The following is a 23,796-nucleotide window of genomic DNA, read 5'->3' as shown; positions in this document are numbered from 1 at the left end:
AGAATGGGGAAGGGAGGCCCATAATTTCCAATCAGCTACAGCGTTTATTTTTCTTGGGTTTGTTTTTTGTTTTGTTTTTTTCTTTCAAACTCAGCAGCAGAGTAAAAGAAATGGGGAATAGACTTGAATATGATAAATGAAAAACATTGTTAATGCAACTTTAATTAGGAGAATTTAAAAATGTACAGTAGTATTTTTGATTAGCTGTGCATTTATATGTTCATCTGCCTGACCTCAATGAGTCATTATATTCACTGAACCAGTTTCTGTGACACCCACTCCACTTTCTCTGCACCACTCAGGCAGCACAAAGAGGAGTGGAAGCCAGTCATGTTTCCCAGGATGAGGATTCTCCCAGTGTGGGGGAGTTCCCAGAAAGCACAGGGTTTGTATAGCCGATTCCTATGCCGCCTCCTTGTGGTTTTCAGTGTAGGGGTAGGAAGAAGCCTGACTGAAGTACATCATACCTTGGCAATCCCCTGATGGATTATTGCCAAAGGGCAATTACAGTAGTCCCTAGGCTGCTCTAAATTCCCCTGTGACTGGGATCTCAAAACTAGTCTCAGACTCAGGGAACTGCAGTCAGCTTCCTGATGCCATCCTGCCCCTTCATGGTGGGCACAGTAGAGAATCTGGTCCAATACATGCAATGTGACTGAATTCATGTTACCTGTCAAGCTATGACTTTCAAATGTCATGACTTGTTTGTAGCCTACTTCTATAGCCTCTAGTAGCTGGGCAAAACCTTCATTTATTCCAAAGTCCAATTTACTTTCCCATGATTATATTAGAGACCATTTGGACACAACAGAAAATATCTGCTGTACAATTTCTGTTTTTATTTTATTGCCTAAAAAATAGGGGGAGGGAGGTTGCTGTTTTTTACCCAAAGCTCTCAGCTGTGGCCCAGGACTGCAAAGGTATCTGAGCAAATAGACTTGTATAATTCAAAACTCATACACACATAGGAATTGCAATACTCTACCAGGCTGTGCTAATGGGTTACACAGACTAACTGTGTGTTGTATGAAAGCCTTTTCTTTCATACAGTTTTGAATCTGCCACTTTTCAACTGAAATGTCCTCCTTTATTTGTACTGAGGTTGCACCTAAAGGCCCAAATAAGATTTGAGCTCATCATGTTATGTGCAGTACAGACAGAAAGCGACAATTGAGAGAGAGAGAGAGAGAAAGTGGGAGAAAGTATCGTCATCCCTATTTTACAGATGGGGAATTGACACACAGAGACTAAATGACTTACAAGGAGAGACTGAGGGAACTGGGGTTATTTAGTCTGCAGAAGAGAAGAGTGAGGGGGGAATTTGATAACAGCCTTCAAATACCTGAAGGGGGTTCCAAAGAGGATGGAACTCGGCTGTTCTTGTTCTGTCATCTGCCACCACTGAGAAGCAATGGTCTCAAGTTGCAGTGGGGGAGGTCTAGGTTGGATATTAGGAAACACTATTTCACTAGGAGGGTTGTGAAGCACTGGAATGGGTTACCAAGGGAGGTGATGGAATCTCCATTCTTAGAGGTTTTTAAGGCTTGGCTTGACAAAGCCCTGGCTGGGATGATTTAGTTGGGGTTGGTCCTGCTTTGAGCAGGGGGTTGGACTGGATGACCTCTGGAGGTCTCGTCCAACCCCAATCTTCTATAATTCTATGACTTGCCCAAGGTCACACAGGATATCTGTGGCACAGCCAGGAACTGAACCGAGGTCTCCTCAGTCCTAGTCAAGTGCCTTACCCAGGCACACATCTTTCTAGTTACATTTTTAAACAAACTGCCCCTTAACCATTCCCTCCCATTGTCTCTTTTACCGTAGCTGACTGATCATTCCGTCCTACTCACCTCAGAGAGAGAGAGAGAGACACCTAAAAATAAAAAAGTGAATAATAAAATATCTTTGGTGCGTACGGTAACTGAAATTCTGGAGAGGAAATGGCCTCTCCTATCCAGCTGTCCTGTATCACTTCAGCCCCTAGCCATGACCTCTCACCCTCCTGGAAGAGAGGGGATATTAGGAGGCTCTTTGCATGGGGGACAGACTTTACCTTTTACTATAATGCAGTAGTCATATTGTACATTAATGGTGGGGGGGGTCATTGCAAACTTCACACTATCACCTACACCTTTGATTCACGTCCCTCATTGCTGGTTCAGAGTGGGGATTTTCTAGGGAACCAAGTGAGTTGAATGTCCCTTTGTTCTTTTATTCCACTCCCTTGTAGTTAAGGGCGTTTCACAGGATTTACGTTGGAATAAATGAGTTTAGAATCTGGACAAAACAAATTTTCTTCCATTTTAAAATTTAAATATTATGTTAGGGGACAGATCCTCAGAGCTGCTGAGCATCTGCAATTCCCACGTACCTCTGTGTTACTAGTTAATATATGAACTAGTAGTATAATACTTTATTAGTATGTATGGGTAGTATATTGAGACAAAGCACATCAGAGCATTCGTTCTTAGGATGGTACAAACTAAAGCTTTGGGGGTGATATGCAGAGCATGAGCATTTTACCTATCTGCCTCATGGTAAAACCCAAAAGAAAATGTCCTCGGCTTTGATTCAGCAATAGGTAACATGAAATGTGATTTATGTCGCAATGAACTGACGAAGTGCCAAGCACAACTTACAGCATGCCTGAGAATAAAAAGACATTTAAACAATAGACTATTTACAGAGCAAGTTAAGCTGCTTTGAGATGCTATTTTTATGCTCATACAAGAATCTGATCCGACTCAGTTGATCAAGTGCCCTTGCACGGCTACTTGGAGTACTGTATTGTACATATTACAGTGTTAAACTGTAATGAGTGAATAACTGCCATAGGAGACTTATGCTTGGGAATGATTTGCTATTAGCTCTTGATCTTGCCTATATTATACTGTATATAGATATTACACAGACAAAACCTACTTTAAGAGAACATTATTAAGATGGCAGAGTCAAGCATTCAAAAATTTTGGAAATGCCAGAATTAAGGTTCCTTCTGTAAGCTTAATTCAGCCCCCTTATGTGTATGTATTATGATACAGTCTTTAATTGCAAGATCACACATTATTTTTTCCACAGGGCCACACCTCATTCAATACACAGGAAATGAATCAGGATTTGCAATGAAGGAGATTTTTCATCCTTCATCTAATCTCCGTCTCCCCCATCGACTGGCTCCCAGTCTTCATCCCCCATTTCCTTCCCTGGCTCCCAGTTCCAGTCTCTTTGCCCAGTCAGTCCTACTCTTCCCCCCTGGATCCTAGTCCCATTCCCAATCTCTCCCTTGCTTCTAGTTCCCTGTCCTAATATTCTTGACCAGCAAGTCAGTCAGTCTTCCCCAACCCCAACTCCACCAGTCTCCAGTTTTCACACCCCCGGCAGCTCCTCCCAATCTGTTTTGCCACCTCTGAAAATCTAGCTGTTGTCCCTTCCACATTCAAACCAGGCAGCTTCCTCTTCTATGCTTCCTGAACCCAGTAGTAGGGGCATTGTGAGTGTATGACAGACATGTTCCCTATTCTAAGTTCAGGTGCCTGGACCCCGCCCAGCTCACAGCAGCCCAGAGCTGCAATTGCAAAGTCCTGTGCAGTCCTGGGCTCCAGCATATCCAATGTGGATGGAAGCATTTGGAATCTGCAGGTGGGCTGCCCTGGAGCTGCAAACCCTGGAATTGCCAGAGAGCTGGGCAGACAATCTGGCACACAACTAGGCAGGTTTCCAGAGGAACTTAATCAAAACTGAACCCTCTCTGCCAAATATTTCAATAAATATGCAAATTCTGACCAAAGAAGTTTCATTGGAATTTTTCCAACCAGCTCAAGCTTCCATTGACTTAAATGGGAGTTTTGTCTAAGCAAAGAACTGAGTTAAAACTAAAGTCTAATTCATGCCCATGAGGCCTACGAGTGGAAGTATTTCCTTTCCCCACATAGTAAAGGGGGTCAACGACCTCTACCACATTGTCCCGCTGTGACGTTGCACCCCATAATGCTTTATGGAAATATGCTTATGAATGTATATATGACATAACATATTCCAGTTATGTGGCATATTTAGCATAAAACATATCTCTGTAAAAGTTATTATCTACTGAATATATTCATCCTATTTGTATGCATGTATCATTTTTGTATTCAAAGTTATGAATATTGGCTGTGTACTTGTTTGATTTTAAGTAACCTTAGAAAGGCATTTGGGAAGCTTCTTTAGAAAGGTTTCAGAGTAGCAGCCGTGTTAGCAAGAAGATATTTATATTTATACATACAGAAAACATGAAAAGGTGGAAGTATTGATTGGCCTCTTGCAATTGGTATGGCTACTTCCACCTTTTCATGTTCTCTGTATGTATAAATATCATCTTGTTGTAGATTCCCTTCTATGCATCCGATGAAGTGGGCTGTAGCCCACGAAAGCTTATGCTCAAATAAATGTGTTTAGTCTCTAAGGTGCCACAAGTACTCCAGTTCTTTTTTCTTTAGAAAGGAATTTGCAAGTTAAGTGCCCAATCAAGAAGCAAAGTTAAGTTCTGAAGAAGTGAGGTTCTTACCCACGAAAGCTTATGCTCCCAGTACTTCTGTTAGTCTCAAAGGTGCCACAGGACCCTCTGTTGCTTTTTACAGATTCAGACTAACACGGCTACCCCTCTGATACTTAATGGACAATGGATCTTGGAAGGCTCCAATCCACATAAGAAGTCTACTTGAGGATGTTCAAGGTAGCATGTGAACCATGGCTGCTACCTGTAAGTTCTGAGTCATGCATGGACATGTGACTCCAAAACTCCATCTTGGAGCTGGACTTTGCATAGGAGAGAGGAGGGGGTCTCCACCCACAAGAGAGTCTATTTAAGTCGTTGGAAGACCCCTCCATTTTGTCTTCAGCTGACTCAAGAGATAGCCTCTCCACCCCTGAAAGAAACTGGAACAAAGGACAGTAACCATGGGGGTGTGAGTGATTGCTGGATCCAAACTAGAAGGAGGCTAGTCTGTAAAAGAGGCTTATTGGAACAACTCTGAGGGTGAGATTTTATCTGTATTCAGTTTCTTACTGTATTAGGCATAGGCTTGCATGTTTTCTTTTATTTTGCTTGGTAATTCACTTTGTTCTGTCTGTTATTACAAAAAGTAGGATTTAAGTGGTTCCAAGTATTTAACAAAATCACTTTTAACTTATTAATTAACCCAGAGTATGTATTAATACTGTGGGAGAGGGGGCAAACATCTGTGCATCTCTCTCTATCAGTGTTATAGAGGGTGAACAATTTATGAGTTTACCCTGTATAAGCTTCTTAAGCTGCTTTCAGTTAAGCCTGCAGTTTGTGGGACGTGGTTCAGGCCTGGGTCTGTGTTTGTAGCCAGCAAGTGTGTCTGGCACAACCAGGCAGGGTTCTGGAGTTCCAACCTGGCAGGGACGGCAGGGGCAGAAGTAGTCTTGGCACATCAGTTGGCAGCCTCAAGGGGGTTTCTGTGATCCAACCCATCACACCCGCCACCTCCACTGGACCCTGCAGAGAGCTCTGCATGAGTCTGGGGATCCACTGATAGGGAGGAGGCAAGAAGTGAGAAAGGGATGCAGGAATCTAAGGCCCTGATTGGACTCCCATTGAAACTGATGGCAAAACTTCCGTTATCTACAGTGGCGTAAAATCAGACCCTAAACACCTCCTAGAAGGCACTCTGCACCTTTCAAGATTGGGCCCACAGTGAATAGCAGTCAGCAGTCTGCCATCCCTTACCAGGTATCTTTCTTTTTTCTCTGAGATAGTCAGTAATGATCAATTACTCCATACGCCTATAAGCAATAGTGTAACTGTGTTTAGTGTCCATTTTTCTACTGTGCATGTGTAAAATCAATATTTCAATTGTTTATTCATCCATTATTTTTTAACATTTATTCTCTGAATTATCTGTTCCAAACCTGGAGATAAAACAGTTTTCATACCTTTTGGGAAAAAAGACAAAATTTTTAATTGCTTTCTAACTGTAGAAAATGGCTTAATTGCCGTTGTATGAGAACTGAATTGCTTAAACATTCTGAGTCTGCTGGGTGTGTAGTGTGAAAGATAACAAATATTTTAACAGGCATCCTGCTCAGCTTCCCTTTTCACTGTGTGTATGTTCTGAGCTGAGCACATAAGGAGTTCCATGCTTACCTCCCATTTGCTTCATGGGAGTCTTGCGGCTACAGTAGTTAAGAAAATATTCCCTAAGGATCCATCTGAGATTCAGCTTGTGTTACACCAGCAAACACTGAAGAGCTTTGCAATTTTGTTCTATTAATTTGTCACTGAATATCTGATTTTAAAGTAACCACAATTACTGACTATCCTCAAAAGCAACTGAATCTGTATTGTACCATGAAGTGGCACTGACCGCCAGGAACACTGTACCAAGCACCACCGTTGGTTGTTCCATCTACAAAACTACTGTCGTCATCATTCTTACGACATGGTGGTCTGTTTTGATCAGACATGGCTGGGTTAAAAGATGAATAGCTCCGAGCTAAGCTTTGAAAAATTGCATCATCAGGGCAGGAGCTGTATTCATGAGTGCTACCTAGAATAAAAAGTCAGACACATGGATTAGCAGGTTAGTCATACAGACTAGGACTACTGGATTATGAATTCATTAGGGCAGGGACAGTGTCTTTTACTTTTCTGTAATTACCCAGTGCACATATAGCAAAATAAAATTAATAATAATACTATTACTTCAAATGTTAACACTATCTGTATTGCTGTTATTTAAAATATTCATATCAATATTAATAATAATCCTTATTGATGTACCAGTATTAATATTATTATTATTTATTAATTTTACAGTACCAAACACCCCCAACATGTGCTAGGCATTTTATAGACCAAATAAACAAAAAAAGTCTTTCCTTAAAGAGTTTACAATCTGATACTGAATGATATGATGAGTGAGAGTAACAAACAATAGGGAGAAAGTGAGTTGAAGAAGGACAAGGGTTACAAATAAGATCAGATGGTTATTCAATTTAAGCCTGTGCACATGTTAGTGGTTGAAGTAATAAAACAATAATAATACTATGTGCAAACTGGTAAAATGATTCTGCTGGAGAGTGAACCATTTTATAACAGACTACATAGTGCCAAGCAGTGATAGTGAAGGAGAAACTGCAATACAGTTATTTTCACTAACATACACATCACTTCCATGACTGCATTTATTAAAGTACCAACAGTTAAATCTTGACATCATAAAGAACCCTTTCAACTAGGTATGTCACGAATGTCTTAGTTTGCAAGCCATAAATAAACAGCCTCTGCTTACATGTCAGCTATTGTACACACAACCGCTGGTTCATTGTCATGTAGTAGTTACCAAATATGTGGACTATACTTCAGACAGATGATGAGGATGATATGGAGAGTTATACATTGTGGACAGAAAGGGTGAAATCCTGGCTCCATAACAGTTAATAGTAAAAGTCCCATTGACTTCAGTAGAGGCAGGATATCACCTAAGCTGCGTTTGCTATTATACTATCTAAGTCACTTTGCTTGGGAAGTTCCTAGACTCATGACTCAATATTTAACTACCATTTCTTCACTGACAGGTGTCCAGACCCCTCTCCCTGATTAGGAAAATCTGGTGTATGACTAAAAAGGATATAATGTATGGCAATGGTCCCCAAACTGTGGGGCATGCCCTCCTAGGAATGTTTGGGGAGGTGCACTGTGTAGCGGGGCTGAGGCCAGCCCCTACTGGGGACAGGGAGGGAGTGCCACTCCAGTCCCACTCCAGTCCCAGACCAGCTTTGTCCCCACCCTTGCTCCTCCCCTAGCCCCATTCACCCCACCGTCCTGCTCCACCCCCCGACCAGCTCCAACCCCAGTCGTAGCTCCACTCTGCCCCCAGCCAAGCTGTGCCCTCATTCACTCTCCCCAGACCACCTCTGCCCCCAGTTCCAGCTCCACCCCCCCCCCCTGCTCAGCTCCCAGCCCGGCTCTGCCCTCATTCCCTCTCTGCCCCCAGACCAGCTCCCCCTTTAGATCCAGCTGCTCCCCCATCCCTATTTCTGCTCCCAGCTCCATTTTCAGCCTACACTCCACTGCTAAGGAAGCCTTGGCTGTGCAGTAATGGGCGGGGCATGGACAGATTCCAATAATGGTAAGAGGGGGCACAATTGTAAAAGTTTGAGCATCACAGATGTAGGGTAACTGTTTCAGGATCTTCTCAATTAATTCATCATTACAGGTTTGCACTAAAATTATAGTGCAAATGGATAAAATTTTCTGAACCTAATACTCCATTGTGTTATACCAATTATATGCCAAGTAACCCCACTGAAATCAGGCTCTTCTAACAGTAGAAAATGTATCTTCAAAACTAGAATGAAAGATTACATGTTAACTATCTTTGAACCAATAAATATAACTAATTAATGAATAATCTACTTGAATGGGTCATTATTATACAGTTACATGGTATTTCCACTCCACTCCTAGCTGATTAGGCCTCAGCTAGAATATTGTGTCCAGTTCTGGGCACCACATTTCAGGAAAGATGTGGACAAGTTGGAGAAATTCCAGAGAAGAGCAACAAAAATGATTAAAGGTCTAGAAAACATGACCTATGAGGAAATATTGGGGAAAAAATGGGTTTGCTTAGTCTAGAGAAGAGAAGATTGAGGGGGGACATAACAGTTTTCAAGTACATAAAAGGTTGTTCTCATGAGGAAGGTGAAAAAAATGTTCTCGTTAACCTCTGATGATAGGACAAGAAGTAATGGGCTTAAATTGCAGCAAGGGAGGTTTAGGTTGGACATTAGGAAAAACTTCCCGTTAAGCACTGGAACAAATTGCCTATGGAGGCTGTGGAATCTCCGTCACTGGGGGGTTTAAAAGCAGGTTAGACAAATCAGGAATGGTCTAGATGATACTTAGTCCTGCCATGAGTGCAGATGACCTATTGAGGTCCCTTCCAGTCCTACACTTCTATGATTTGGAAAGTGAATCTTAGTTAGCAGCCATGGAAGGATAGCGTGTCTACATCCTATTTGTGTCTTTGGACATATGAAGCTAATGTATAATACACACCACTGCGCGTTTCATCATATGGATAGTTTGCAACAAGGTCTCCTCCATGAAGATTGGCTGAGAGGACAAAGGGAATATCCATAATCCAGTGAATGATACTTTTAGTTTCAGGAGCAAGCTATAACAAAACAGATATTTTCAGCAATTAACCTTGATAGTCCATGTAGTAACATACCCAGCAGTCTAATGCCTTTTAAATACAAGTTACAGGCTTGATTCTGATCACACTTATGGCTGGATCCATCTAAGTCAATGGGAATTTTTAAACTGGCTTCAAGGCAGTTTATTGACATTAGGCCCTTGCACAGATGTCAATCTGGAGTAGCTCCATTGACTTTGGTGGATTCACATCAAAGGGAAAAGGTGTAAATTAGATCAGAATTAGACCCTATATTTATTGCATCTCAGTGTTTGACTTTACCCTGCTACACATAGCATAGGAAATATTGCAAATATTGTGATAATTTTGAAAACCATGAAAAAATTAATGTTGATTTCAACAACGTCCACTGTACATTCTATGCTGTACAATGGATAGATAGTAAAATTAAACCTGTGCTGAGCTGGTAGCCACTTTTCATCAACAGGTTGTCAAAATTTGTAATCAAAAACTGGCTTTTAGAGCCATAGCCACTTAAGAGTGTACGTCAGTGTACCAGGAGTAGTTCCTGAAACATTCTGCATGTGAAGAACTAGACAGAACCCCTCCAGATGCATTAAACCCATATATATTTAAGAATATGGGTACATAAACAAGAACTGAGTTTCCAGCAGGGAAGATCAATGTATAAGTGAATTCTGGCAGTGTTCCACAGATGGCAATACCAGGACTGTCTGATCAACCAGGGAAATGTAGGAGACAAAGTCAAGGATGACGCCATAATCTCTGGTTTTAAAAAATTAAGGTTGGAGTTAAGGAGAGTGACTGTGAACTAACAGAATGGACCAAAGAAGACTTGCTACAAAAAAGGAGGAATCCAGTTTATGAAATGTTCAATAGAAGGAAATTAATGGTGCACTAGGAGCTGACAGATTTAAGACCAGAAAATAGATTAGTTTAAGTAACAAAATAATCCAAGTCCAGAACATTGTCTTATTTATTTAAAAACATAGGCTTCTTGATGTAAGAGCCAGCAAGAGAGCTCTCTATGGAAAAGGATGAAACACACTCCAATGTTTTGGTGGAAAGTACAGGACATTATTTACCTTAGGATTCTGGTCCACAGCTTTCCTCATGTTTTTCAGTAGGTGATTGTTTGGGCCACCTTCTCTCTCATTAATGTAAACTATTCTATCCAGGTCAGGGAAATTACGGTTCAGGTCTATTCCTTGAGCATTACTTCGGCCAACAAACCAGTCTTTGAATTCACCAGGCTGAAAGGGAAGAGGGAACAGAAAAGGAAAACAAAAGTAGTTCAGGCCATCTGTACAGACCAACACATATGTATTAATATTATTATTTATTTGTATTACTGTAGCACACAGTGGCCCCAGTCCTAGCCCAGGACCACAATGTACTAGGCACTGTACAAAACAGAACAAAAAGATCCTGCCCCAAAGGGCTTACAATCTAATTATCAGAAAGAGACAACGGATGGATAAAGATGGGGGAGTACAAGTAAACGAGATGATATAGGTGACAGGCAGTGGTCTTTGCACAATGGCAGCCTAACCATTGTCATGGTTTTTGTAGACATCATTGCAAAGGAGAGTTTTGATGAAGGAGTTAAAGGTAGTTTTGTGAATGTTTAAGGGAACCACCTTCCAGATGTGAGGGGCAGCATGGAGGAAGGCATGAAAGTGCTCGTGATGGTGGAGGTCAGCATCATCGGCAAATCAGAAAGCAACAACAGGTGGATAGTGAAAGAGAGATGATAGATAGGGTGGGATTGACTATGACGTGTCTGGAAAGTGAATACTAGCAACTTATATTTGATGTGACAGGGAAGGGAGAGGCCAGTGGAGAGATTCAAAAAGAGGGGTGACATGGGCTAGGAAAATGATCTAAGGAGCAGCATTCTGAATGGATATGAGCAGGGCAAGATTGCATTTGCCAAGGCCAGAGAGCTCCGGCTGTTGCAGTAACTGAGACACAAGATGATGACAGCTTGGATGAGAGCTTTAGCTGTATGATGGACAGGGAAGGCTGTATCTTCAAGATGTTATGCAGACAGAATCAGCACAAACCTAAAATAAATTTGCACTCTGGACCAAAGCCTTTAATCGTCACTTACTAAGGCAAAATTCCCACTGAAGTCAACAGTGTTTTATGTGAGTTTGCACTGTGTGAGGAGTTCGGGATTTGGCCCTAGAGTTGGATTATTGCAGATCAGTGAGTGTTAGTAGCTTAAAGCTGAGGTTAAAGGCAAATTCTCTTAGGAAGGGCAGCCTTGCATGGCAGAAAGTTCAGATTTGTATTATCATGCTTCAGGTCACATTATTTCTAAAAGATCAAATACTGAAGTTCTTATGCAGACAAACTCCTATGAAAGTCAATGTTCCTCATCCAGAGGAGAGCTGTAGTTGTTCAGAATGTCTCAGGGATCAGGAACAATGTGAGTTTTGCATTAGCAAGAACTTCCAGATTTGGCTATGATGCTTTCAATTTGCATTAAAAAACCATATCATTTCCCTGAAGCTGACCAGTGACAGCATGTACTCTCTGATGATTATTTGTATTCTCTCTCATTATGACTTTAGCTAATGGAAAATTCATGGCAAAGATATCGTTTTGGTTTAATTTGTGGGGTGTATCAAACCTGTCATAAATCTCTGTGTACTGTAGCACTATACAAATAAAATTCAAGTAACACTAAAAGCAATACATGTAAAGACCAGTTTCTTTCTGAAGGCAGGAAAGAGGTTCTTTCCCATTTTAAATCAAAGTTTTACAAAAGGTGATTTAACATGAGCAGGACATACGGCCACCAGCTGGTAATTTATGGGAAATATAGCTTCCGCTTTGCTGCCACTAGAGGGAGTGCTACTACTGAACATTTTTTAGAAATAGTGATGGTAGCTGATTCAAACACGACTGTTTCATTTCCATGAGTTAACAATATTTTAAGACACAGAATCTTGCTTATTTAATAATATATAAGCGTTCATGTGGTAAGTTTCAAAATTACTATAGTAGTAATCTTTACAATTTAATGTACTCAAAGTCTAATAAAAATATATTTTGTTGGTGACCTAAACTATAACTATTTGATATTTTATATTATAAATCATAATAATGATCACGTCTTTATTAAAGGTGGAATTATAGTTCTGAGTAGTGCCCATACACTAAAGCCCCAATCCTGAAAACACTTCTGCAGATATTTAACTTTAAGCATGTCTGTAGTCCCATTCATTTCAATGGGTATATTCATTGGAGTAAAATTACAAGTGTGCATAAGTGCAGAACTGCAGAAGTGCAGATGAAACATCCATGAGTAATCCATTAATACAATTTTAGATCTGCATGATAAGATCACAATTTTCTTGACTGTATTCATTATCCTAAATTTGCTGAATAATTCTTGGTCAGTAGTCGGTTTAGAAGAAGCTTGTTCAGAGTCTTTGATATTTGAAATTAAAGCAGTTTTATGAGACATATAGGTCACATAATATGTTTCTGTTCCCTGATTGGATGGATGTAATTCTTAGAATCAGGTTTCCAGTGAGAATACTCTTAATCAGGGCTGGCTCCAGCTTTTTTGCCGCCCCAAGCGGCGAAGAAAAAAAAAAAGAAAGAAAAAAAAGAAAAACCTGATTGAGCTGCCGCCAAAGTGCCGCGGAAGGGGAAAAGAGGGAGTGAAGGACTTGCCGCCGAATTGCTGCCGAAGACTGAAGTGGAGCAATTGGGCTGCCCCCCGAAGTGCTGCTGAAGAGGAAGGACCCGCCTCCGAATTACCACCGCAGACCCAGAAGTGCCGCCCCAACAACGGACAGAATGCCGCCCCTTTCTATTAGCTGCCCCAGGCACCTGCTTCCTTCACTGGTGCCTGGAGCTGGCCCTGCTCTTAATTATTACTTAAACTTACCCTTCCACCAATATTTTGCAATATTCCATTAAAATTTGCTGTTTGGGGGGAAAACATTCTGGTCAGTGAACTTATTTGATAGAATATTTATGAAATGTGACAACAGACAGGTCATGAATACAGTGAATTAGTTAAACTAAAATGAATATTTGGAGACAATTTTTTGGAGTATTTGCCTAGCTGTATCATATACCTTATTAAAGGGGACAGCTACAATGCATTTTACCATTAAAAATAGTGTTTAAGCTGGACTAGTCAAAAGTCATGCAGTGAAAATTCATATATTTATGAGCTTGTTATATTAGTGGTGTTTTTCACTGAGTCTGAGGTAGACACAGATAGTGATTACAATTCTTATATACGTTGGCTTACAAACCTGGGATGCTGCCTTCTCAAACCCATCTGGATTAAAGGATGGCATGATATGGATGCGTGTGCTGTGGATCAAGTTGATAATTGTCTCGTTTCCCTTCTGGTATTCATTACATAGGTACTGAGCTAAGAAAATAAGCAGCTCCCTTCCAACGGCTTCATTCCCGTGCATATTCCCGATATACTTAAATTCAGGCTCCCCTGCAACACAAAGAAGAAACATCCCTTAGACAGATGCAAAGAATATTCACCAAAGCCCATGGAGAAAGTGTGGATCAGGTCCATATTATAGCTGTTTCTAACACTATTATTATAGTTCTATGTTCCCATCCTTTGTTCCTGAAGATCTAAGAGAGAGAGATTGAAAATTTCCTTCAGGACAGTGAATTTAGATTTTCAAAACAATCCAGCTAATTAAATAAAGTAATCCTTATTCAGGAGTTGAGAAAAGACACCAAATTCTGATCCAGTATACCAGTGTAAATGCACCATTAATATTAATGGTATGTCTCTGCATTTACATTGCATAACTGGTAAAATCCAAATGTAGCCCATACATTTATTGTTTATAAAAAATAAATTCACTTTTCAAGAAAGGAAAAGTGTTGCTAAATTAATCTTTTAATTGTTAATGTCATTTTAGGGCTAGGTTAAAACACCCACTACTTGCAAATACTTTAAACTGGAATGATATTTTTTATAACACTCCCAATGAATAGCTCCTGCTCCTAGTGGTCTGAAAGTCCTATTTAACAACTGTCTGGGACATTCACTTCAGATTTATACACTTGGTGCATTACCCTGATGAGTAGAATGTGTGTTTTTTCCTTAAATAAATAAAAACTCCAATCTTCCCAAATTATGCTTATTGGTCATTATCATTGCAGCTCTAGATACAAGAGGAATGTGCAGGAGAGAGTTTGTGGTCCCTAGAGGCATGAAGAATTTATATGTATTTATTATTTTTAAGGTAATATCTTGGGCCCTGATCCTGCAAACATTCAGACATGTGTTTAACTTTAAACACGTGAGAATTCTAACTGAAATCAAGGGGACTCTCGTGCTAAAGGTATGCATATTCCTAAGTGTTTGCAGGATTGGGGGTTTAATTTTCTTTTGATCTGTGTTCATCTCTAGATATGAATATTTAATTTTTTTATTCCATTATAATGCTCTCGTTTGATCAAGGAGTATTTCAATGATATGCTTTGAATATCTAATTTTGAAGACTTGATCTGATCTGTATTATCCGGTGTGTCATATGTAAGATATAGGAGGTAATTGTCCCACTCTATTTGGCCCTGGTGAGGCTCCAGCTGGAGTATTGTGTCCAGTGTTGGGCATCAGGAAAGATGTGGACAAACTGGAGAGAATCCACAGGACAGCAACAAAAATGATCAAAGGTTTAGAAAAACTTTATCCTTGAACCTGTAGCAATTTTACAGGTTACTACCACTAAACCCAAACATTCTTGTTAAACCCTCTAAAACCAACTCCTCTTCTTCGCTTCATTGCTTTATCCGTTTTCTATCAATAACATTCCTCTTGACAGTGTCCATTTGGTACTTCAAGCAGAGGAGCGTGAGCAGTAGCACAGTGATATCAGAGGCAATGTAGCCAATCATCACTCACTCACTCCAATGACCCTAATCTTTAACCCTAACCCTGCTGCCTGCCTGGGTCATGTCTCCCCTTGACAATGCCCATTTAGTGCTGCAGGCGGAGGAATCTCTGCCTATAGCACTAAGTGGGCATGGTTTAGATGAACTAAAACAGTTTTGAGTAGGCAAAGGTAAATGATCTTGCCTAAACCAGGCATAGTGTGGAGGGGGCCACAGTGCAAATCTCTATTCTCTTTCCTACTCCACCTATATAGCAACTGATCTGAAGCAGCCCATTATTCCTGTCCTGAACTCTTTCAAAGTGCCTCAGTCCTGACCTGCAGTTTCATTTGCTGAATCATTTCAAGCAATGGGATTGAAGTATGCTAATGAACTGGAGGGAGAGAGTGATGGCTGGCTGAGTTACCTCTGTTGTAACAATGATCCAATCAGTGGACCAGATTCAGTCAGCGGTGGCTCCAGGCACCAGTGCTCCAAGTGCATGCCTGGGGCAGCAAGCCGTGGGGGGGCACCCTGCCGGGCCTGCGAAGGCGGCAGTCAGGCAGCCTTTGGAGGCGTGCCTGCGGGAGGTCCGCCAGTCCCGCGGATTCGGCGGCAATTCGGCGGCGGGTACACTGAATCCGTGGGACCAGGCACCTCCCGCAGTCGTGCCGCCGAAAGCCGCCTGCCTGCCGTGTTTGGGGCGGCAAAAAAGCTAGAGCCGCCTCTGGATTCAGTGATGAATCCTGATTGCATGCCACCTGAGGCACATTGCGCATATGCTAAGACTTCATTTACCAATGTGTTTTTCTATGTGACATGATAATAAACCAATGTTCGGACCCTTGCAGTTTACTGAATATTACACTTGAGTATTTCAACTGCATAGCTCATTCACATTAAGCACACGACATGCAATTTACCTGCCGGAAACAGAATTATTTTCCCTATAATTTCAGGCAGGAAAAGGTAGTAACTTGTCAGTGTTTTAAGGTACCACATGTCTGTCTGTCCAGAAATCCTTTAAGAGCCAATAGAGGTGTCTGCTGCTTCCTTTCTGAATACAGCTACTACAATTATAATCCTTCATAGAACATCATGTTTTTGTGAAAAGACACTGTCAATTCAAATTTGATGTAAAATGTTGATTTTTGTAAAAATTAACTTCCCCCAAACCAAAGACCAGTGTAAGTATTTCCATGTTGTTGATTTTTTAAAAATTTGTAGACAAGTTTTCAATGAAGAATTCCAGTGTTAGCAATCCAAAAACCTAAAAGTGAAACAGACTAAAAACAAACATGAAATTGACTCCATTGATTCCCATGGCTCAGGATCAGAGAAATGCAAGAGTCATTTCAATTAATTTTCAAAAACAGCATCTAAATTTGAGCGCTCAGTAATTGGATGTCTAATGTTAGACCCCCCTAGATATCTGAAGTTGGGCACTCAAAATTAGAAGCACTCAAAATTAGAGTCAATTTCTGAAAATGTGGCCTAGCCTCTCTGTGCCTTAGTTTTACCTATGGATGAAAAGTCCAATATAAATGCTATTATTATTAAAAGATAATCTTATTAACATCATCATCATCTAGTAAGGTCATCACAAAACAGAAGCAGCTTGCCTCAATTTCTGCTTCCAAAGAATTCCTTTTTTTTTAGGACTGGCTCTTGATAGTAAAAACTAAATGAAAAGGTGGCAATACACCTCTACCTCGATATAACGCTGTCTTTGGGAGCCAAAAAATCTTACCGTGTTATAGGTGAAACCACGTTATATCGAACTTGCTTTGATCCGCCAGAGTGCGCAGCCCTGCCCCCCCGGAGCACTGCTTTACTGAGTTATATCAGAATTCGTGTTATATCGGGTCGCGTTATATCGGGGTAGAGGTGTATTTTTATTGGCAATCCAGTACTCCATTTTTCTAAAATAACTTTGGTAAAGCACAAATTCTTTCAATTACTCTGGCTTTTAGAAGGCTTTTACATCAATCCTGAACTGACCTCAGAGTACATTAGAGCCTGCGAACTGATTAAGGAAGAAGTGTTTTAAAATGTTAAGCTTTTCAAGTGACAAATTGACAAGCACTGCTACATGTTACTAACTACTTCTAAAGACACTGTCACCTAAGGTCTTGTTCAATTATTTCCTAGAAACACAACGTACGGAACTAATGTTAGATTGACCAACTAAAGATAATTTATACAATAACCACTTATTTTCAAATAAGGCTATATCACAAATGCAAGTAAAAAAAAAAACACATCCAGATAATTCTTTGAATGCCTGTTTAAAGGCAATAATGCTATTGGTTTGGGAAGTTCCTGAGGCTTTAAAGTGTTTGAACTCATAGATGGACAGATGTATTTGGCATCTATTAATCAAATAAATTATGAGTCCAGAGGATTCCATTCAGTTACATTTGTTGTAATGTTAAGAGCTAACATGGAAGAAATGTATAATAACTCATGTCATGGAATGGGGGGGGGAATCATATGAAGAAAGAGTAACTGCTGAAAGATTAAAGTGGTTTATAAATGGCTTTGCAAATGAGTTGGAAATAACCTTAGAAAGGACAGACTCCTTGTTCTGCTTTCTCATATCCCACGTGGAAAAGCTAGCAATATTTCTTAGGTAATAGGGTTAGTGTTTCTGATTACTTCCATTTGCCTGTCATTTTTAAATATCACAACCTGTAAACTATTCCTGCAGCTACACAATGTTGCAAATCTTGGAAATCTTGCCAAGAGGAAATTCATTACTTTAACTGTATTTGAGGACTTTTTCATGCTCTATGATTTTGTTTGTAGTTCAGAGAGACAGAAATTCTCTGGGGATCCATTAAATGAAAGATCAGGGAGTTATGTAATGGATTTCTCTGGTCCATATGAAAAAAATGAGATTGAAAGAAAGATTTAGAGAAGGAGAAAAAAAGAGAGGAAATAACTAAATGACTGCAACCTGACTGATCTCTCTCTGTGAGTTGTGTGAAATCAATGCTAGTATGTTTCACTTAAATTCTGCAATGCAATGTTATTTTCTAAATCATTATATATTAGCAGGTTTCAGAGTAGCAGCCGTGTTAGTCTGTATCCGCAAAAAGAAGAACAGGAGTACTTGTGGCACCTTAGAGACTAACAAATTTATTAGAGCATAAGCTTTCGTGGACTACAGCCCACTATGCATCCGAAGAAGTGGGCTGTAGTCCACGAAAGCTTATGCTCTAATAAATTTGTTAGTCTCTAAGGTGCCACAAGTACTCCTGTTCTTCTTTTTGCGTATATATTAGCAGCCACAGATAATTTTAGGGTGGGATTTTCAAAAAAGCAATGTCAGCCTAACTCCGCTCCCACTGAAATTAACAGGAGTGTGACCATTTAGTTAAGTGAGAGCCAAGTTAGGTCAACATGGAATGATTTTGGAAAAATCCCATCCTTCATACCCTTGTAATTAACCACCAGAAAATAGTCAGAGCAGAAGACAACAGAAACAGAAAATTCATGAAACCCTTGGCAGATGGCTGCTTTGAAGCAAAGTAACAGATCCATTCTTTTTATCTCATTGAACTCAAGACAGGTCCCAACTCCCATATCTGAATTTGAAAAGTAAATATTAAAATAATCCTAATTTAATATAAAAGTGAAACTATAACTTTGTTTAGCATATTAAACTATGAGATAAACCTAAAGAACAGCTGAACTTGTACAGCTCATCTTGGCATTTATAAGGTAAGAAGCCACCTCAGTACTATTGGATGAATGAACACCCAAAAAGGTCAGAGGGCCTGTAAAATGGTGTCTGAAACATTAGCCAAACCGCTTTGGTTTGGAAATGAAGTTCACAAAATTACTTTTCTCAGTGTATTCCCACCTCCTTCACCACTGAACAAAACCAGGAAATGCAGAGGTGCATTGTGCTTCATATTCAAGCTAGTCATCTCCACCATAAAGGGTCTTCATGACTCTGTGCTTTTCTGCCTTACAGCTCTTCTCTAATAACCTGTCACCCACTGCTAAGGGCTTGTCTACACTTGAAGGTTATTTAAGATTAAGATAGTGTGTAAATTTAAAGCACAATAGCTATTCCTGAATAACTTTGTTTGTGGACACTCTTCTTCCAGAATAAGAGTGCCTGTAGGAATATAGGACCACATTAGACCTGAGTAAATTGAGTTTGGATTTTGACATACGCAATAGGCCAAAAGCATGTGTGCAAAAAGAATGAATTTATGAGAAAGAAGAATTGTTTGTGTCAAATTTGTAGTGACCCTCAGAATATCAGTATGATCTTATTTTAAGATTTGGGCTAAGCAATAGAAATAAAGAAAACATGGTCAATTGGGCACCAGGTGCAGAAAATTGGTTAGAAATGTGTAGTCCAGCAGCTAGGGGAAAATACTGTCAAAGATAAGAAGAAAACCTTGAAGAAAGTAGAGTATAATCCTAAACTGCTTCAGCTGGCTTTAAAGTCCAATTACCAGTAATGACATTGTTTTACGGTGTATAAAAAGCAAGATTTTCTAGGGGTTCATCAGAGCTTTTCCTTATCCCTTTGGCATCCCACCATGATGGGAAGGTGTCCCCAGGCCCGATCTGATTGTGAATATTTGGCCAATGCTTATAATTGTATTGTTGCTAAGGTATAGGATATACAGGTGTATATACTTATATTCATATATTGAAGGTAACCAACACCAAATGGCCTTGGAACTAATAAAAGAATGCTTGTGTGGCAGCTGAGTCATGGTAAACCCTAACATACATATCGGAGAAATTATTTCCAACAGTGCCTCATTCCTATTAACTTAGTCCACTTTCAAACCTATTCCAGAATAACTCCATATGCAGACAAGCCTTTACTATGCTTAGAACAGCCTCCCCCATGATGTGGGCCAAGCATCCTCTCGCTCTGTTTCTAGAATCCCTCCTTAAGACCTATTCTTTCATGAACATTCCAAGGCTGATCTCTCCCTGATGATGTGCCTTCTGGTACTTACACTTCAAGTGTTAATTCAGATGGGTACATCAGATAGACTGTCAGATATTGTGGACAGGGACCACTTACTTTAATGGATGAAAGGATCAAACTATATGTTTATTACGTGTCCACATAAGCCTTGTCGTCACTGCTAAAAAAGGTGTACTTTTTACCTCAGGGTAACTAACACACATGATCTGTCCTGAAATAAACACACAATGCAGACCAGGCACTTCAGTTTTACCATGAGGTAGACTCACCTTGAAGAGAGTAAAGGGCTGTTTACTTTGCAGTTTATCTCATGGTAAAACTGAAGTGCCTGGTCTTCACTGTGTTTTTACCTTGGAGAGATCATGGATATTATTTCCCCATGAGATACAAGATGTGCCCTTTTCTTAATTTATTTTTTAGCAATGAAGAAAGGGACATATTGCCTTGTGAACACTTCCGGTACTATGTAAATGAATAACCATGCTTTCACATTATAATAAGTAATTTGAAATAATTTCTAGCTGCATTCATTTACTGAAAAACTTCATCTAAATAGGAAGCAGTATAACTCAATAGCCACAAAGTCCTGGTTTCTTAAAAACTGAGAAATTTAGTAAATGATGGTTAGAATTGTTTATTTTAATTCAAAGCAGATAAATAATGAGTAAAAATTAAATTAAAATTTTAAAAGCAATAAATCTCTCTCTGATGGGTTTGGCCAAGAGACTAGATTAATATTTGTTTTTGTATTGGCTTGATCATATTCAAATTCTTCCCAAATGCTTTAGAAGAAAATTTATAACAATACTTTGCACTCATAGTATGCCTTTATCCACCATATCCTTATGATGGCAGGTGTTATTAGCGCTACATTAAGGATGAGGATAGTAAGGAAAACAGAGGTTAAGTGACTTGACCTGGTCAGTGGCAGAACTGGGAACAGAACCCAGCTTTTCTGTCTCCCACTCTGTTGTTCTAACTGCTAAACAAGACTGCCTTCTCTGGAGGTAGATGCTGGTAGTGCAGTGACTGTGTGAGCAAGTGTTCACATATCACCATGAATATTAGCTGTGGAATACAACAGGTGCTGCTCACCTTGTCCTCTCTGTTTATTAATACCAGCAAACTTTTAAATTAATCACACAGTCTGCACAGTGGTTAAGTGTCATTTCAAAGGGATTGGCTGTATTCCTATAGTTTGGCTGGCACACGACGCAAAGATATTTCTTTAATCAGTCAATTTATCATTGCAATGTATCTTTTTATTACAAGGAAGTTTATACATATGACAGGTTTAGGTGGGTGTATGCAAGATGGTTCATTATCAAGTTCATCTGACAAGCTTTTATCTCTTCAGAAGACTCTGAAGTATCAGTGATTTTATTTCAGCTATAAAAATGTCTGACACTATCACTGTGGTTCAAAAGAATTGGATTAACAATTCCATTCCTTATTCCTTGGGTAGATACGTAGGAAATTTAAAACTAAATTGTAGCTCAAATCCTTTTTATAATACACTGCAGCTGTTACCAGTGGGAGACATTCAGAACTTCGGGGTCTATTCGCCTATTGTTGTGCATTAATGACTGATAAGACTAAGAGGATAAATCACCCTCACTTTGTTCATGAGACAAAAACTTAGCTGAAATAGTCCATTCTGTTCAGATGCAATCTTGTGTGAGAGGCATCAATAAGACAACAGACAAAGAAAAACAGCAAGAAATTAAATGAACTATCTCTACTATTTTTGTAAGTTATTCACTGGAAACAAAGAAAATCGCTACTTACACCAAAATATTTCCTATCCAGGAGGGACCCATGCAAAGGGAAAACATAACCAGGAAGTGGTGCAGGCCCAATTTAACATTGCCCTGCAGTTTTTTTGTAGCAGCTAGGCTGGCAAAAAGGGCAGGGACAAACCCAGCTCACGGAATTTCTGCATCACCTCCGCAGCAGCCCCCGGAGCAGTGGGACCAGAGGAGAGAAGGAACATAGTGAGGGAGTAGGGGGCAAAGTCAGGGCATTCTAGGGTTGCCACCCATCCAGTTTTTACCCGGACAGTCTGGTTTTTGGCTTCTGTGTCGGAATGCCATTTAGGATTACAAGGTGCCCAGTGTTTGGGGACCTGGCAACCCTAATTTATAGCACCCAAACCCAAAGTCCAGGTACTGCAGGGCAGGGAAAGGCGCCATGTCATTAACCCATGCCAGTCCCTGCTCAGCCGAGGCTGCCTTCTACCTGTAGGCATGCTTCTTGGGACAATCCTGTGAGCGATGGGAAGAAGGGAGAAAGGAGTGAGCGACAGGGGCCAGGCCTTTGGGGGAAGAGGTGGAGCAGGGGGCAGGGCCTCAGGGGTCCGGTTACCAGCCATTAGAAAGGTGGCATTCTCATGCCTCAGTAAATCTGTGCCCCTGGTAGAGGCCCATAGGCATCACTGCAATAGGGATGAGTTAGGGCAGCCTTCAGTACTGCTTTAGCCTGAGCCTTCCACTGCCACTACTAGTGCTACAGCAGCTACACTGTTATTTATACTCATGCTAGCTTGATGAGAGCTAGCACAAGTATGTGTCCATGAGCAGGGACTAGAGCAAGCCTTAGAGGAGCATTCTTAAAACTACAATACCCACCTGCTGAAGTGAAAAAACAGATTGACAGAGCCAGACAAGTACCCAGAAGTCACCTCCTACAAGACAGGCCCAACAAAGAAAATAACAGAACACCACTAGCTGTCACCTTCAGCCCCCAACTAAAACCTCTCCAGCGCATCATCTGAGATCTACAACCTATCCTGAAAGATGATCCTTTACTCTCACAGATCTTGGGAGACAGACCTGTCCTCACTTACAGACAACCCCCCAACCTAAAGCAAATACTCACCAGCAACCACACATCACTGAACAAAACCACTGACCCAGGAACCTATCCTGTAACAAAGCCCGATGCCAACTCTGTCCACATATCTATTCAAGTGACATCATCATAGGACCTAATCACATCAGCCATACCATCAGGGGCTCGTTCACCTGCACATCTACCAATGTGATATATGCCATCATGTGCCAGCAATGCCCCTCTGCCATGTACATTGGCCAAAGCGGACAGTCTCTACGCAAAAGAATTAATGGTCACAAATCTGACATCAGGAATCATAATACTCAAAAACCAGTGGGAGAACACTTTAACCTCTCTGGCCATTCAATGTCAGACCTGCGGGTGGCTATCTTACAACAGAAAAACTTCAAAAACAGACTCCAACGAGAGACTGCTGAGCTGGAATTGATATGCAAACTAGACACAATCAACTCAGGATTGAATAAGGACTGGGAATGGCTGAGCCATTACAAACATTGAATCTATCTCTCCTTGTAAGTATTCTCACACTTCTTATCAAACTGTCTGTACTGGGCTATCTTGATTATCACTTCAAAAGTTTTTTTTTCTCTTAATTAATTGGCCTCTCAGAGTTGGTAAGACAACTCCCACCTGTTTATGCTCTCTGTATGTGTGTATATATATCTCCTCAATATTTATTCCACTCTATATGCATCCGAAGAAGTGGGCTGTAGTCCACGAAAGCTTATGCTCTAATAAATTTGTTAGTCTCTAAGGTGCCACAAGTACTCCTGTTCTTTTTCCTTAGAGGAGAGGGATTTGTCACTTCAGGGAAGTGAAACAGCCATCAAATCCTGCAGAGCCTGAGAATCCTTGCTGAAAATAGACTCCAAACCTGAGAATCCAGGGGCATCCCTCCAAATCCTGTTC

General features: G+C 40.4%; 1 protein-coding gene across 1 annotated transcript in view; it reads right to left on the bottom strand.

Annotated features, from left to right (window-relative positions):
- CPE (carboxypeptidase E) overlaps window positions 1-23,796 on the bottom strand; it is a 98,668-nt gene that overhangs the window by 9,878 nt on the left and 64,994 nt on the right. Inside the window, exons 2-5 of the mRNA XM_005307445.5 lie at window positions 13,472-13,668; window positions 10,274-10,441; window positions 9,068-9,185; window positions 6,372-6,554 (exon numbers count right to left, since the gene is read on the bottom strand). Coding sequence (XP_005307502.2) covers window positions 6,372-6,554; window positions 9,068-9,185; window positions 10,274-10,441; window positions 13,472-13,668 — 666 coding nt within the window. The remainder of the gene's footprint in view (window positions 1-6,371; window positions 6,555-9,067; window positions 9,186-10,273; window positions 10,442-13,471; window positions 13,669-23,796) is intronic.

This window comes from Chrysemys picta, chromosome 5, assembly GCF_011386835.1.
Source record: "Chrysemys picta bellii isolate R12L10 chromosome 5, ASM1138683v2, whole genome shotgun sequence".
Lineage (NCBI taxonomy): Eukaryota > Metazoa > Chordata > Testudines > Emydidae > Chrysemys > Chrysemys picta.
The sequence above is the reverse complement of the archived record's forward strand: the minus strand, read 5'-3'. Positions and strand labels throughout refer to the sequence as shown.